Source organism: Dipodomys ordii, unplaced genomic scaffold (assembly GCF_000151885.1).
Source record: "Dipodomys ordii isolate 6190 unplaced genomic scaffold, Dord_2.0 Scaffold62, whole genome shotgun sequence".
NCBI lineage: Eukaryota > Metazoa > Chordata > Mammalia > Rodentia > Heteromyidae > Dipodomys > Dipodomys ordii.
Genome location: NW_012267278.1, coordinates 2745406 through 2763237, shown reverse-complemented (window position 1 = coordinate 2763237; position 17832 = coordinate 2745406). Strand labels below are relative to the sequence as shown.

The 17832-nt window shown below is 40.8% G+C and overlaps 1 protein-coding gene across 1 annotated transcript in view; it reads left to right on the top strand.

The window, feature by feature from the left end:
* Positions 1 to 17832, top strand: part of Sobp (sine oculis binding protein homolog (Drosophila)) — a 176262-nt gene that overhangs the window by 87432 nt on the left and 70998 nt on the right. Inside the window, exon 5 of the mRNA XM_013022373.1 lies at positions 17642 to 17737. Coding sequence (XP_012877827.1) covers positions 17642 to 17737 — 96 coding nt within the window. The remainder of the gene's footprint in view (positions 1 to 17641; positions 17738 to 17832) is intronic.

Genomic DNA, 17832 nt, shown 5'->3' with positions numbered 1-17832 from the left:
TTCTACTTTCCCCTAATACACAGACCTACTGTCATCCTCCCGCAGCCTTGGCCCACTATGCCAGCAATGGTTAAGGCAAGCATAGAGTCCCAGTAAAACGTGAAGGAGGAGAGAAGAGATGGGATAATTAACATTTATGTTAATGAGTATAACAAGACTGGTCTTAAAAACTCATCAGTTGAACAGGAATGAAGAAACCACTCACTGTGTTTTTCTTCCCCCTAAACATTTGTTATCCTTCATTTCCCACAAAGCATAGCTTATGAAACATTTCCACAAGGATGTAATATTATTCTTCCAGTGGAATATCTTTCACAATAAGAATTATTTCATGGTAAGAAGAAAAAAAGACTGGGGGACAGGGCTGGGAAGGTGGCTCAGTGGTAGAGTGCTTGCCTCGCATGCATGAGGCCCTGGGTTTGATTCCTCAGCACCACATAAGCAGAAAAGGCCGGAAGTGGTGCTGTGGCTCAAGTGGGAGAGTGCTAGCCTTGAGCTAAGAGCCAACTGGCAGTGCCCAGGCCCAGAGATCAGGCCCCATGACCAGCAAAAACAAAACAAAAAGACTAGGGGATATGAAAATATCATACCTTCACTCCCCTCCATACCTTTTAGCTGAAATAAATCAATCCAGAGAATTTCTACTTTGATGTTGATGACTGATTAAAATGTGAACTTCACTCCCTCCTGCTTTGCTGAAAACTTTTAATGTTCTTTTTTTTCTCTGACCAAAAGATGTCAGTGGACATCTTTAATTATGTGTCAGTAGACACATAATTAAAAATCTTTTCTTGAGTCTCATTGTCATTGTCACATGATGACCACAGTCTCTCTCTAACTCTGCTGAGGTGTGGTACCATGTGCATTCCTTAGGGAAGGAGAACAAAGCCATAGGGCAGCCACTTCTTTTTATATCTGCCACCAGGCTGGGAGGTGGGCTTCCAGGATGTGTCTGACAAAGGGGACAGGTTGGTCTATATTTGAAGAAGATCTCCATAAGCAGAACAACAGTGCTATTGCAATCAGTCCATTGTGAATATCTCCACTTCATTTTGTATCTCCTCTTTGTTCTTGACTTTCAGTTAACTTGTAGGCTTCTTTCCCTAGCATCTTAACAAATACTCTTTGCATCAATAGAAAATGGGATGTTTGTGCTTGTGTTTTTCATGCATGCTAAAGAACTCAATGTTCTTGACTATATCTGCATCCTAGGACTTCTGAAGATCCTTAGGCTATCTGTGTGCTGTCATACCTTTCCTGACCAGTAGGGCTAGGGAATTCCTTGCCTGGCAAAGATACACTTGAATAGCAGGATTCTTGGATTTTATCTTTGTCCTTTGTCTCTATGGGGTCTAATAGATGGCTATGTTTACTCCACAGGAAAGAGCATGCTGATGACAGATACTGTCTGTTCACTAGGAAAGCAAAGTGAGCAGAGAGATAGCAGTGATTCTCCATGAAAAGTGACACCAGTGGCTCACACCTGTAATCCTAGCTACTTAGGATGCCGAGCTCCAGAGAATTGTGATTTGATGCCAGTCCAGGCAGAAAAAGTCCATGAGACTCTATCTTCAATTAATGAACAAATGCAGGGCACCAGACAAGCAAGCATGAGGCCCGAGTTCAAACCTCAGGGGAAAGTGGGAAGGAAGACAGAAGGAGAGGGAGAGGGAGAGAGAGAGAGAGAGAGGGAGGAGAGAGAGAGAGAGAGAACTGAGGGTGATGTACTCTGAAAAGATCAGACAAAAAATGATAGATAATGTTGTGTTTCCTAGGAAGCTGACTGACCATCGTGGTCTGTTGCCATCTACATTCTAAAAGCCAGGGGCAAAAGAATACCCTGCATTTTATTGAATTCACTAGTGGGAGGGGCTTCTCACAGCTGTGGAGAGCTCCAGTGGCCAAAAAGAAACTAGTCAGAGCCTCCCTGCGCTTTGGATGACACATTGTCACTTTGCAGGGGTGGCGACAGTCACGTTGGAGCTCAATTCTCATTCATTTGGTAATTGGTTATTTTAGCACAAACTGTGACTAAGGAACATGATTACACACCTGTCAGCCATATGATGGGAAAGAGAGCTGTCTGTGAGCAATGGAACAGGCCTCATTTCTACTCAGGTCTCCGTGGAGTCTTCTCCATCAAAGATGTCATTTTTCATTTTTACCTTGAAATAAGACAGACATTATAGCTACTGCCTTGTCTGTATCATTTATAGGAATTGCTGCCACAGATGCTAATCTAAACTAATACAATTTCATTTTGATTATATCTTCACAGACATCAGACTCCAAAGCACAGGAGGGCAGGATGTCATATAAAGAGGCAAATAAGCATATACATTATAATGTACCTGTAGAGCAGCTTCTCATGGCAAGCCAAGGAGTGGGAAAAAGTAGATATCAAGATGTTTGGTACAGGAAAACATTTTACTTAGGGTGAATGAAATAAGACAGTAAAATAAAAGAAAGCCTTTTCACATTGATCAGGTGTCCAAGGGAGAGGCGTCTGCTCGCACTTATGCAGGAGAAATGAGCAGAAATGATGAGCTATACCTCGGATTGTAAAAATAAATAAATAAACATATATATATATATATATATATATATAATGTGAAAGATAGGGATGACCACATTAAAAATAAATTAAAAAAAACAAGCCCCAAAGACAGCAATTTTGAACCAGATTCTAAACTGAATACAGACCCAACAAAAGAGGCAGCGTTCAGTTAAAAAAGAAAGGCTCTAGTTCTTTTAGATAAGAACATATCTGCTAACCCAGCAGATGGTGACTCATGCCTGTAATCCTAGCTACTCAGGAGGCTGAGATTTGAGGATTAAGATTTGAAGTTATCCTGGACATAAAAATCCTTGAGACTCTTTATCCCCAACTAAACCAACTCCCCCTACCTCAAAAAAAATAAGAGTTCTGGCTCAAGTAGTAGGAGACCACCCTTGAATGAAAAAGTTAAGGTACAGCACCCAGGGCCTAAGTTCAAGCCCTAGTACTTGCACAATTTTTTTTTTTTGTCCACTTACACTCCTTATGTTTTTTAAATGGTGAACAGAATATCTAATTGTTCAGGAGTTTATTCTCTCCTTTTTTTTTTTGGCTTTGTATATTTGATGATGCTGTTCAGTTTGGAAAAGAGATGTGTATTCCATGTCTGTGTGCTGCTACCTCTGCTGAGTTAGGAGCAAAGATATGCAGGGTAACAAGCTGAAATATACAGAATAAAGGGAGATGGCATGTCCAAAAATCAAGAAGATTAAGATGAGCAAATTCTTGCTTGAGTTTTTCCACAGACTTGTGGTGAAGGCCATCCGTGGGCTGCTCACTTGGGAGCTGTCTGAAGGTGGGGATGTTTGCTGACTTAGAAGCTGCATAGGAAACACGTAGACAATGAAGAGATGAAAAGTACACAGAAAGGATGCTTTATTTGCAGAGAGCAAAATAGACAGTCAGATGGCAGAAAGGATAAATAAATGACTATATTATATCTTGACTATATCCAGAGTGTGTGGAGGGGGTAGGATAGTGTTAATGTAATGTTCATGCCTTTCTGAAGTTCCCTAACTTTTACCATTATCTTTTGATTGGCATTTGCCTTTGGCTGCTGAACTTCTTTTCTAGCTGTATGCAACTTATTTTGAATCAAGACTTGAATGATAAGAAATGATAGTGAATCCCTATTGCGGTCCTGAAAGTGGAAGTTTCTCTGTAGGAAAAAAAAGGCAGATTTGTGAGATTTAAGTAACTGTCATATACCAAGTACTTACTCTGTGCTAGGGCTCACAGGGGATATATGGAGGACTGTTTCACTTAATCCTTGCAACAAATGTTTCTCTTTCTCTTGCCCAATCTCTTTCTGTGCTAGTAATGGGGGTTGAGAACCTGGCCACTGTCCTTTAGCTTTTCTAATTATTTTTCTACTCAAGGCTAGTGCTCTACCAACTTAAGCCAAGGCACCACTTCCAGATATTTGATGGTTAATCATCATTAACACTCATGGACTTCCCTGCCCAGGCTGACTTCAAATAGTGATCCTCAGATCTCAGCTTCTTGTGTAGGTAGGATTACAGGCCTGAGCCACTAGCACCTGGCCAGGTTTCTGAACTGGATGTTACTTCCCAGTTTTTACGGATGTTTAGATTTCTGCCCTTACCCCTACACCATCAGTGCTGGCACCAGGAATCAAACTCCAGTTGATTGACACAAAGTGGCTTTCTTTGTACTTCATCTCTCTTTGTACCCCTCAACCAAGTGGCACATGGGGTGCTTGGCTCTTAAGAATTTGATCTCACTATTTCTTGCTTTGTTTTGTTTTGTTTTTCTCATGATTCTAATCTGTTTATAAAGATATTATCTGCTGGCACCTTGTACAGTTCACTTCAGTTTACCCTTACAAAATTGTAATTATTTTAAATCTAAGTCTTAACTTAGATATGTACAATATATGATACTTTGTGCAGGGAACCATTTGTTTCATCATTATCATAAAATTTTAAAAATTAAAATGTGAACATGTGAACAGAATACTGCTTGCTTTAGGTGCTTAGCTATCTAGTTACCTACTCCTTGCTGGGCACATAGTAGGTGCTCAAGAAATGATGACAAATTCCATGAATGAATGGAAAACAAGAGAAATGTAAGCTTCCCTCGCCATACACAGTATTTTGTATAAATATGGAGTATTGTACACTACAGTTTTGCCCAAAACGTTTAAAATTCAAAGACAAGGTCTCCCATCCTACATAACAAAGGAATTAATTAAAATATCTGTAATATTTGGACACTTGCTTACATGTAAATTCTGTTTGTGTTTTTTAATAAGGGAAAGCTAACCATTAGTAATAATTTAATGAGAAGCTTTTATTTCCCTTTTACTAAACATAGTGGTTTTCCATTCTCGGCTTTAAAAAAATGGTTGATGTATCTAGAATCTTATGTCCTTAAAAAATATATCTTGATCTCTCCAGATACCAGAGAAAAGATTTGAGTTCTCACTCCTACCTTAAACCTGAAAGAGAAGATTTCAAACTAGGGCTGGGAAGTTGGCTCAGTGGTAGAGCGCTTGCCTTGCATGCCTGAGGCCCTGGATTCGATTCCTCAGCACCACATAAGCAAAAAGAAAAAAGCTGGAAGTGGCGCTGTGGCTCAAGTGGTAGAGCGCTAGCCTTGAGCTGAAGAGCTGAGGGACAGCGCCCAGGCCCAGAGTTCAGGCCCCACAACCGGACCCCCCCCCAAAAAAAAGAAGATTTCAAACTATGACTCCCTATGGGAAGTCTGTGAACATCAGGAGCCTGTTTTTCTCATCTCTACCAGGGTTCCTTGCACAAAGCTTCCCAGGAAATTCCTCTTTCCATCTATAGTCTGTGTCTTGCCTCCTGCATTTCTACCATTTCTGTACCTCAAGTGCAGAGCCATTTCTTATCATGGTGGCTTAAGCTATTGTCTGTTCTCTCTTTGGCCTGGGCTCTTTCTGCCGAGTAGATTCACATGAGGGTCCTTGGTGAGATGCTGGCTCCCTAGGCACTCATCTGTTTGAACTGTGTAGGGCATCACTGCTCAGTCACCACGGGGAAAGACCAGAGGACAAGATCTCCTTCTCCCACCAGGATCTACTAGGACATGAGCATTTGAGCCATGGCACCTCTGTCTTCCTCTAGTAATAGATGCATTTTCTGTTGCTCTCATCACCAAGCTGTCTTCTGTTGACTGTGAGCACATGGGGTTCAGGAGCCCACACCTGATATCATGACATTGCATTCAGAGCCTGCTTTCTTTGCCTTTTGGAGATTTTTTTTGTTGTTTCTTTTCTTTATTTCTCCCCTCTTCACTTCTTACTAAAGATTCAGTCCAGGAATAAAACATGCTAGGCAAGTGCTCTGCCTCTAGAGTCACACCTCAGCCCTTTTGTTTGTATTTTGCTTCTAAGATAGGGTCTTACTAACTTTTTCCAGGCTGGCCTCAAACACATAATCCTCTGGCCTCAACCTTTCAAGTAGCTGGGATTACAAATATATGCTGCCATGCCCAGCTTGCATTTTGAAGCTCTTGAGTATAGGATAAGTTACTTGGCTTCCCTACATTTCAGTTTCCTGAAATGAAGATAGAATGAAGATAGAATGTACCTGGCCTTGGAAACTTGTGACATCTTGTTATTATTGTCAAAGTAACTTCTGTATTGAGTTTTCCCTTTGTGCCTGGTGACAGCTCATGAGGCAATCATTGAATTGGAAAGTTTGGGAAGTGATGAAGCTTTCCTAGTGGAGTTCAGTCTGGTGGGTTTATTCTGGTGGGTACTAGCTAGAAAAATGGCCAGTTTGGATACCAGAATTCAAAGGAACTGGAATAGTATTGGGATTTGGCCAACCAGAAGTGTTGGATAAAGAACAGAATGGAGCAAAGAAGGTAGAGAGCCACACCTTGTTCCTAATTTATGCCAAGAAGGGATGTGGAAACTCAGGCCCTTTTACCTTTCTTTACTTGGGCTTTTGTCCCCAAATACACTTCCTTGAAATGTAATAACAACAACAACAATAATAAGGAGGATGAGAGGGGCAAGCACTAAAGTTGTCACCCAGAAATAGACCTTAGCCTGATACTTCGCTTCAACAGGCCCATCCCTAAGGCTCAGTCAAATTCTGCTCAAGGATTGTTCCCAATTTAAACATGCTATATTTCTACCTTTTATTACCGCCATTCATCATGAGCAGAGTGGCTAAGACTCCAGAGAGTATCATTTTAGCAGAGGTCATTACTTATGAAGCCTCTTTGCCTCCATCTTTACATTTGGCTCCTCAATGGGGCTGATTGGTCCTGGGTTTGAAAACAGGATAATTTAGGCATTTTCCCTCTTTAAGTCTGATGACGCCCCATTAACAGGTCAAGTGGCACATGGATCGTAATTGAAGCTGTCAGGAAGATCAGCATGTTCAGAATTACATCCGGGCTTCACACTCTGAAAGACCCAGGGGGTAAAGCCAATGGATGTGTCACCCCATCTTTCTCCTTTTCTTACATCCACTGGCATAAATCACAGCATTACTGCTTGATGGCTAGAACATTTATGTTCACAATGCACAGTAAAAGTCAAGACTTTATCCCACTTCTGGGCTTTACTTTTTGTGTTCAGAACAATTTTAGATTTCATGTGCAATACTCCCTTTCTTTCTAAGGAAATTTTATTTTTAAGATAAATTGTACTTTGGGCTTGATTATAGGTTGTTGACTGTCAAATGTCCCAGGTTAGAGCAGTGAGCAGAGTGGGATACCAGGCCAGTGATAGAATCAAGGCCACATCTATGGGGAATGGCAAGCTCTGACTAACCCAACTACATAAATAAGGGGCTCATGGGCAGAACCACACTCAGGATGTGGTTTGAGAGTTGGATATGGAGGGAAAGTGGACTCAAAGCTGCAGCAGGTAAGGAACCAGCAACTGGAGTGCAATGATGGGTCATCTGTTCAGGCCCGATGTATTGGTTGGTGGACACCCAGGGCTGGGGTAGACTAAGGCTTAGCTTAGGAACCTAAACATATAGACAAGTCTATCATAGCCAGACCTTGTTTATAACCTTGATTATAACATTTCTAGCTGTTGGGGAGAGAAGAAATTGGTCTTAGTGCTGAGCCCTTATTACAAATTGCGATTGTGACATCATGCCTTTGACAAGTATTGCTGCTAGTTCTGAAATGATAGACCTTGACCTCAGATTTAGAAACAAATTTAAGGACCTATGTGTCTCATTTTATGACTCATACTATCTGTGACCACCCTTATCAGGGTATGTCCTTTGAGTTGTTTCTTCCACAGTGGTGAAAAATGTGTAGTGATTCATCCTCATCCTCTCACATGTTTTCCAGTGCTTCTCTCCCCTTTGCTAAGACCTGTACATATATGACACGACAGGTCACAATTATGGTGTGTTTTGTGACTATGACACAGAGAAAATGAATTTGTGCAAGACCGTGACCCAAGGCTCTTGCATCATATGACTCACACCCACTGAGCTAATTAGCTGTCAGCATGCTCAGAACTCCATTACTGTCTCTCTCTGTTTTGGTAATGGAGGGCATTGTGGATTTGGCTGAGGCTAGAAGCTGGCCTTTGGCTCTCTGAACTTCTACATTCTCCTGTATCCCCTTTTACAGTTACTCCAGGCCAGGCTTGTTCTCAGCAAGGCAACTTCGGGGGCTCAATGTCACTAATTCACCCTAAGTATTCAATGTCTTGATGAACTGACTTACGTTGAACCAAGTTCCAATCTGCCTTATTTGTCAAGTTGACAGAAATGAATGAGAAAAATAACAAATGCCTTTTGTAATCACCTACAGGATGAATTCCTAAAAATTATATTGGTGATGCCTTTAGAAATTTATGAAATTATTAAAGGGGTATGAATAGTTGAATGGGTTCCATAAACATGTCTTTTGTGATATTTAGGGATCTAGGTGCCATAATTGATGACCCGAAGTTATCCAAAAAGAGTCAGGGCAAAGAAGTTTGATGAGGGATTAATTTTATGAATTCTGAAGTTCTATCTCCCTTGGGCTGTGCTGGAGACATACTGACACTTGCTGTTTCCCCTTGAGCTTTGCAGATTCCACTCATGCTTATATTTGTCAATACCACCTTCCTTTCCCAATTTCCTTAGTGTTTTAAGTCTTGGAATGCAAGATCCAAGAATTATGAAAACCTCTCTTGTTAATAATATATTAAAACCATTTTTTTGGCAGCCATGGGTCTTGAACTCTGGGCTTGGGTCTCTTCAGTCAAGGCTAGCACTATACCAATTGAGCCACAGTGTCACTTCTGGTTTTCTGGTGGTTAATTGGAGATAAGAGTTGCATGAACGTTCCTGCCTGGACTGGCTTTGAACTGAAATCCTTAGATCTCAGCCTCCAGTAGCTAGGATTACAGGCATGAGCCACCAGCACCCAGTAATAATATATTTTAAATTTAATGACACCAGAATTTCTAAGTTACTACACATTGATTCACTATCCAACTAACTAGTAAACTATCAGGAGACAGAATGGGACTCTGGAGCCAGACTGCCTGGGTTTGGATCCCGGTCTTAACACGTGTTAGCTGTGTGAGTTTGTGTAAACAAAACTAGAAATCTGTGCCATGTCTATATATATGGCACAGGTATATACATATATGAATATATATGCATATATATATATAAAGAGATGATAATAACTGTCTCATCGGTATGGGGAAAGGGTATGTGTATTAAATGTGTTAATAAAGTACTTAGCTATTATTATTAATTCCTGATAATATCCAGAGCAGTATCCCAATCTGGTTAGTACTATATTTCCTTATCCTATTTGAGTCCAGGCTCTTTCCGGGCAGGGGGCGGGGGGGATGGGGGGGGGATGAAGGGAACATCTGTACATGATGAATCTCCTCCATAATGCCTGGATCCTTTTCTAACCTTGCAGATGGGGTTCTGGAATCCTCTTGCAGCTCTTGCCTGTTTCATATTTTCTCTTATTTTTCAAGTCCATGGCGAAGTCTGTATATAAGCGAGGAGCCCAACCCTCTCTGCCTAGTGATTTCAGAAAACAGGAATAAAAGGAATTAACTGAATGTCTCGATTAGGCCAATTATTTAAGCATTTTATGGGTGCCAACCGGTAGCAGAGTGGAATCATTTGTGTTTCCCTGCCTTTTGTTTTCCCCCACAGGTCCCTGGGTAATAGATGCAAATGAATAGTGAAGAAGCCAAAAGGCAGGCAGTGGGCGGGGGAGAGAGGTAGGGGGAGGGGAGCCATCAAGGAGCTGAGATAATCCACTGTGGATTAAAGGTCCTAGAATAATCAGAAGCTGCCAGGGTGTGATGGTGGTGTGGCTTTAGCAAAGAAGAATAGAAAAGAGCTGCATTTTCCAGCTGCTGGGCCTTACCTATGGATACTTTGAAATGACAATTACTAGCAAACAAAGACACTTGGATGACCTGACAAAGACCAGTGGAAAATAAATGCTGAAGAGCCAGCTGTCCAATAAAGGAAAAATGGATTTAAAAATAGAAAGTAAAACAGATTTTTCAGAACCATTCTGATTATCCCAGATACCATTTTAATGTGCTGGGACAAGCATGACATATTTTAGTTCATATAGCAGCTGTATTTCAGGCTGATGTGGAATCTTTTGCGGTAACTGCTGTGTAATCCATTAGGGCCCCTGAGTAAGGGCAGCCATTAATCAGGTCCAAGATCAGCCCCACACGTGTGCAGCTCTGAGTGGCTCTGACCCGACATCTTTAAGGAGATGCTGGGGGAAGCCGTAAACATGATTCAATTCCCATTATCTTCATGTCGCATATTTGTTACCATTATTCTTTGAAGACTCCAAATTGGATATTAAAAATTTATGATATATATAAAGGTTTGCATGGAGTGAAAATAGCTGCTGCAAATAAATTCTTTGCATCCATCAGAGGTGTGTGGGCTGTCAGAGGAGGCTGGAGAGGTATGGACAGAGCCTGTCTGCTGGCTGGTTGAGGAGGATGGAGGCTTAATTAGGAAGAACTTCACCTGGGAAAACAGCTTCTCCTTCAGGCTACATATTAAATAGGAATTTAAATACATTTTGTTAAAAGAACAAAACAAATCAGCTATGTTGAAGCAACCCCCACAGGCAATCTTCAACAAGCAGCTGAGAGACAGGGTAAGGGGTCCTGGTGCAAAGATAGTGGTAATGTAAACTGAACAGGTGCCTTGGTCCAGCTTTGAGTGTTCCGAGGTTCCCGGAGACTTTCCAGAGGGGTGATTCTGATGCTAGGTAGGAGTCCCCTGTCCAGGAGAAGCCTGTCTGTGTGAGCTACATGCATACCCAATTCAAACTGCAGGGATATCTTCTTGTGTAGCTGGCAGTTCAAAGTAGAGAAGAATGAAGTACTATGACCTAGGCTTAAGGCACAAATGTGGTTAGTGAATCTGGTCAATGTATATTTTCAGGGTTGTGTATTAATATAAAGGTGGCTAGGGCTTTCTATGTAATATATGCTCCTGGAGTTTCCAGTCTGTAGAAGAGAGAAGGTTAGTCATAATCATGACAAGTTGCATAGAGATGTCCCAGACTGTCCTAGGGCACCAGGAAAGAGTGAGATGTCTGAAACAGGGAACATGGTAACTGGTTGGTTAATCTCACCCAGGAATGGATTTATCATTAGGAAAGATTAGAGGGTCAGGCCAGTGAGGAAGAGAAGAGAAAGATGTGGGGCAAAATGATTATTGGCCAAAGTCCAAATCAAGCACAAGATTTTCAGTGAATCTCACACCTTAGCATCTAAATGGGAGGAACAAGTGTTGGGCAGTTGGATTAGTCAGAGAAGGTCCAGTTAAGAGTGCTGAGACTCAAATATGGAAAGAACCCACTAGTTCAGGACTGAGTCTTGTTCAGTAGAAAGTTTAGTAGTAGAGTTCAAGAACAGCAACCTATTCATTTGTTTGGCCATTCATTCATTGATCTCTAATAATATGTGATATGCCAGACCAGGTTCTGGAGATTTACAGGTGAACAGAACCCAGTTTTACACTCATTGACCCTGATGATTCATGGATGTTGGGTTGAGGGGAAGAAGCAGAACAAACACTGATGGTCACTATACAATGTAATAGTTAGTTAAAATGACAATATATACGGAGACTGAGGGCACAGAGCTCAGATTAGAACTGGGAGGAAATGTTCACGGATGGCTTCCTAAAGGAACATTTGTCTGAATACAGACATAACCAATACATACAATTTAAAAAATGAGATACAAGACAAGAAACCCAGAATTATGTATTCAGTCAGGAGGATCTCTCCTACTGAGATGAGAGCAACTAGGTTGTAAGTAACTCAAGGGAGAACAAGAAGCCACCCTGACACCTTCTGTGTCATGACAGCCAGGGGCAGCCTTGGCTGGACAGAGCTCTTAGGTGTTCCCTGAAGAACAGACACTAGCCGACCTTGCCTTCACAAATGTGTTCACAACACACCGAAATGCAGTACGTGTAGCTGTTGTTTATTCCTCTCTGAGCTTCCTGAAGACCATGTGTGTAAGCATTTGAGAAAGGACAGATAGACTAGAAACGGACTACCAGAAAACAAAGCCCCAAGCATTCACTAAAATGGTATCCTCGTTCTTTACCTTTAATTTTAGAAAGAAACTATATTATTTCTGGTCCAAAAATTAGTTATAAACTATGAAATTAAGATTTTTCTTTATTTTTCTATATAAACCCTCATCTCTAAACCTGTTCCCACAACGTTGAGATGTACTATTTTTGGTGTTTCTAAGTCTGGTAATGACTGTAGGGTGCCACAGCTGTATCTGCCGCAGTTTAGGAAGGCTGAGTTGAGACCCTCTGCCTCACTGCCCTGGCTCTGACTTCAGGTAAAACCGTTCCTGTTTTCTAAAGAAATCCTGAAATCATAATAACACCCAACTAAATGCTCCCATTCATCACAGGGAAGTATAACTCTGAAGCTTAATTCTCTTTCCACTTATATGACAACAATGTTAATTCTTCTATTCAGCCAGAGACATGGCACTTTTCTGGGATAGGCAAATGAAGCTGTTTCTAAAATGTTCCATCTTCTCTGAAGGTGTTGTCCAGAAGAGAAAGAATTGCTGATCTTGCCCCAGTGTGTACATTGGGCCAAAGGAAGAAGTAGATTTTTCAAAGAATTGAAGTTTATTGTAAAAAAAAGAAGTATTGATTCATAGGCAAAGAAGTAACTATAAAGTTAGAGACAGAGGTTTTGAAATAGACAATTAGCCTAAATTATTAATGTAACCTAATATTTACATTAAAGCTAGACATGGCATGAAAATTGATGCATGCAACTTGGTATAGTGACTCACACCTGTAACCCCAACATTCAAGAGGTAGAAGGTAAAGACAAACCTGGGTTATATAGCAAGATGCTGTCTCAAAACAAAAACAAAAACAAAAGCAAGCAAACATGCATGATTGTCAACAAAGATGGGAAATTCCCTTGTAGTTTCAGTGATGGATTTTTTTTTTCCTGTCATGGCAAAAAGTGAAATTTTCTTAGAACAACAGATGACAAAAGTACCTTGGCCTGACACTCACATTTGTCATTATATATTTGTTGTAAAATGCACAAAGAATGCCTTCTATTTGCATTTCCCAGTAGTAGTGTAAATATCTAGCACATTCGTTGGGATAAAGCTGTTGTGAATAGGACACATGGAGAGACTTAGTTCATGATGAAGTGTCTTGAGATTCCTTCTTTCAAAACTTGTCACTCCCCAGAACAAAGTCAGACATTAATACAGTTCTCCCGGCTCCATTGGGTGCCAAGAGCCACCAGTAGGGTGGTCTACTTTAGGCAAGCAATTAAAGAATGCATAGTCTGGAGTGAATTTAAGAAACAATCATAAAACTGGCTAAAAGTTAGTCTGCCTTATGTTATTATCATGAGCCAGTGATTCTAAACAGTTTCAGTGTGCACATCCCCTGCCCTTCAGGGGGAATTGGCTCTCTCTGTGTAACCCCTCTTCTCCCCATTAAGTCATTGTCTGGCACCCCAAATGAGGAAGATGTAGAATAAGCCACTGTCCTCAATATATAAGAGGTTATAAAACATTCCAAAATGATTAAAAGATAAGGAGATTTGTATAGGTTCTGTATAACATTGCCCTCAGGCACCTGGTGCTGGGCAGAGCTCCTACCCGTCTCTTCGCTGAAGGACAGACATTGACAGACACAAAGTTGTTTCCAACACACTGAAGGCAGCTGTTACTCATTCCTCTCTGAGCTTCCGTAAAGTAGCTGTGGACTGATGCTAGAGCTCTTTCTTTAAGGATACTCACTAGGCACAAGCACTGGTTAGAGACAATGGTGGGAACTATAACCAGCTCTGTCCTCCCTGAGCTTGCAGCTTGGGGCAAGAGAGAAATGACACCAATGGCTGCAGCACTGCAACAGTGACAAGTCAAGAGAGAGCAGAAGGGACATGCTGGTTTTAATTAGAAAGATTCAAGAAGGCCTTTTTGAAGGCCTTTCCTCAAGTCTTTGTCATACCACACACTAAGAAACAAAGAGAAAGATAATGAGAAATATTGCAGCTGGTCAGATGAGGTCTTGAATCTTTAGGATAAGAGCCACCTTGGGGGTCAAATCCAAGTCCTCCTAGCACAACAGTAGTTCTGTCCAGTATTCGTTCTATCGATACCTGCGGATTCTCTCCTTACATCAGTGGTTCCCAGCCCTGTGTGTCCATTGCAATCACCTGGGATTTTTTTTTTTTCTTAAGCACAAAAATACTCATGTCCAGACCACACTCTGTACCAATTAAATCAGAATCCTGGAAGGTAGGGGACCAATAGGTTAAAAGAGAAAACATCGCACATGATTCTAATATGTAGCCACGATAGGGAATTATTGCCTCAGATGAATACTTCAGTATATACACTTAGTTCTAAAATAGCGATTCAAAATTTTACATTATAAAACTTCAGAACAAAAAATGGGTTACATTGGTCAGATGTGTGTCAGCAATGGTCTGAGCTCCTTGAACTTTGTGTACTTTCCATTTCTGTGCCATTGACGGGAACAGACAACAGTGAGAAGAGATAATTTCTTGGACTCTGGAGTCAGTTTAGGTGTCAAAGGGCCCAGGGCAATGAGAGTTTGATGCAGATGTGAACATAACAGCTCAGAAAAGAAGCAAGTTTCTGGCTTCCTCTCTTTACTTTCTAGTCTCCTCCAGTCCTCCTCTCCTTTCTTTTCCACTGCTGCTTAATATAACCTCAGAAATTATGAGGCTTTATATGAAACTTATAAAGCACATTCAAATCTTAGATAATGGGATATTTTTGTGCTTTAAATGCATGAAAAGCATTGTGAGCACCTTAACATGTAAGCAGAATAAATGTATTTTTGCAACTAATGTTGAAAATAGCCTTAGGCATCTGGTGTGTATGAATGTGTATACATAGAACATGCATAATAAACATATTCTACCTTATGAATATTTATACACAAGATACACATATATATATTGAATATAGGCATACATATGTAAATAGTAGCCCTTGTAAACTATATGCAAATCGGTCTTACAAGCATATGTATCATGGTTCATCAGGAATATAATAAACCTACCACAGAATTTAACATATTTTCCGGGCACGGGTGGCTCACGCATGTAATCCTAGCTACTAAGGCGGCTGAGATCTGAGAATTGTGGTTCAAAGCCAGCCCGAGCAGGAAAGTCCATGAGACTTATCTCAATTAACCACCAGAAAACTGGAAGTGGCACTGTGGCTCAAGTGGTAGATCACTCGCCTTGAGCTGAAGAGCTGAAGGACAGTGCCCATGCCCAGAGTTCATGGCTCCATGACCAACCAAAAACATAAATGGAATTTAACATATTTTGAGGTGGCATTTTTCTATAGAATTGTTTATGGCAGGATCTATGTACTATCCTGACATTTTTTTCCCCTTCACTTAAATGTTCGTAAAGTGTCAGCTAAAAGTAAATCACAGGATGGACGTGGTAGAATTTGAATGAGGAAATAGATAGAATCCCTTCTTTTAAAAGACCTAGACTTCTCACAGTGGCTTGAAGTTTTTGTTAAGAAGAATCTAATATTGTACACTCCATTTACATGTAGCTTACAGCTTTCTTTAAATCTCCTTTTGTTTCTACACTCCACTGATCCCTCCACCAGCTAGGGTTTAAAATGGGTCTTCTTCGAACTATGTGGTCCTGCACTCAAAAGTAACTGCAGAAGCCGGGCGCCAGTGGCTCACACCTGTAATCCTAGCTATTCAGGAGGCTGAGATCTGAGGATTGAGGTTCAAAGCCAGCCCAGGCAGGAAAGTCCCTGAGAATCTTATCTCCAATAAATCACTAGAAAACCAGAAGTGGCACTGTGGCTCAAGTGGTAGAGTGCTCGCCTTGAGCTGAAGAGTACAAGGACAGCACCTAAACCCAGAGTTCAAGCCACACGACTGACAAAAAAAAAAAAAAAAGTAACTAAAGAGTAGTTCTGGAGCACTGAGAAAAACCATTGCTGGTTTCAGTCATCTTGACAGCCACCGGACATGCACAACACTCACTTTTCCCCCCGTCATACATTGCCAATCCTGTAATGTCATTTTTATTTTACTCTGATTTGATCAGGGAAAAGGGTACAATAAAAAGGCACCAAGTCCCAGAGATGTTCAAAAATCTCAAAACTGAAATGAAGGCAGAATGATCTCTTTCCCCCCACAAATTCAACTATTACTGCCTATGACATTCCACAACCAAATTCCATCCAGCTTCCTCCCTGCAATAAGTAGCAGAGACCTTTATTAAAAATAAGCGATTCATTCTCATGTGTGCAAAACATCTATGCCTCTCTAAAATGACATTCCATGGGTGGCTGGGGACATCTGAGTGCCACTCAGCAGGGCAGAAGGAAAACAACCCATAAGCATTGTCATCCGTATGCCACCGACTATGCGCATTGTCTTTCGCCCCCTCAGCCCATACATCACAACAGGTAGTTCTCAGCTGTTCCCTTGGTGCCAGACATACATTTTATCTAAAGAGACAGCAGACAGAACTACCTGCTGCTTCCTGTGCGGCTCTCCCTGTGTTTCTCTCCTTTTTCCAACTTCACTGGGGCTTTTAAAAATCAGCTGGCAGGGAGCCAGGAGCTCATCATTTTAATGCAGTGCAAAATGGAATATGCATAATTATATGCAAGCCATATGTGAGGGAGACAGCTCAGCTGTGAATTTCAGGAGGCCAGGAAAGAGAGAGAGAGAGAGAGAGAGCAGTTAGGACTAAGAAGAGATGAGAGCAGAGCCAGAGTGCAAGTGTCACTCTAATGAATGGTCTAATGAGTGTGCTGCAGACACGCCCCTTCTACCTACCTCTGCCTGCATGCCAACTCCAAACCAGAAATGGATGGAGATTAGAAAGAGAAGACTGTATGCCAGTGGTATTGCTAATGGGTTCTGTTAATGTCTCCATTTAAACTTCAGCTTTCTTAATTAACAGTGCAGATCAAAATAACCAGTAACTTTAATGCAGCTTCTTAATTAAATCTAGTTTTTACTGCATTTGATTGAAGAATCATTGTTCTTACTAGATCATCGCTCCTTTCAGATCTTTGTTTAAAAATTGAGAGGAATCAGTTTATCTCTAATAGTATTACAATGCAAGATATAATGATGCAAATTGCTTTTCTTATGGCCTTGCTATTAGAATTTCTTAAAAGTGCATTATCTAGAGATTGCTTAAGCATGCCAAAAAAAGTTTAAACACGTATGTATGTCATATAATCTTAAATGTGCAATGAACAGTGTGTTGTGCACTGGAAGAGTAAAGTGGTGGTAATTTCCAACAAAATTAGTTGATTTGGGTTTGCTTTATGCTATTTTAAATATTACCCCACAAGTGAATTTGCACGTTAAGACTAAACAACGTAAAGAAAAACAAATCCCAAATTTTGATATCTAAAAGGCGTACTGCGTATTTAAACAAACTTCTTAATGATGTTGTTATTTCTGGATTCCCGTTTGTTTAATGATCTGAGCTGTTATGCTTTTAGCTTTTTTTTTTCTTCTTCCATTATTTGTAAGTCCCTAAATAGGCCATTATATTTCCCTTCAGGCTAGAGATGAAGATGGACATGCTGAAAATTTTCCCCAGCAGCACTATGCTAAGGAAACTCCAAGGCTTGCCTTCAAGAATAACTGCGAACTACTTGTAAGAATAATATACTTACAACAAGTCTAGAATGTTACTTTAGCACAGTGAAAACAGTTTTTGAAAGGGTTTGTTCGTGATAACATAATTTATGA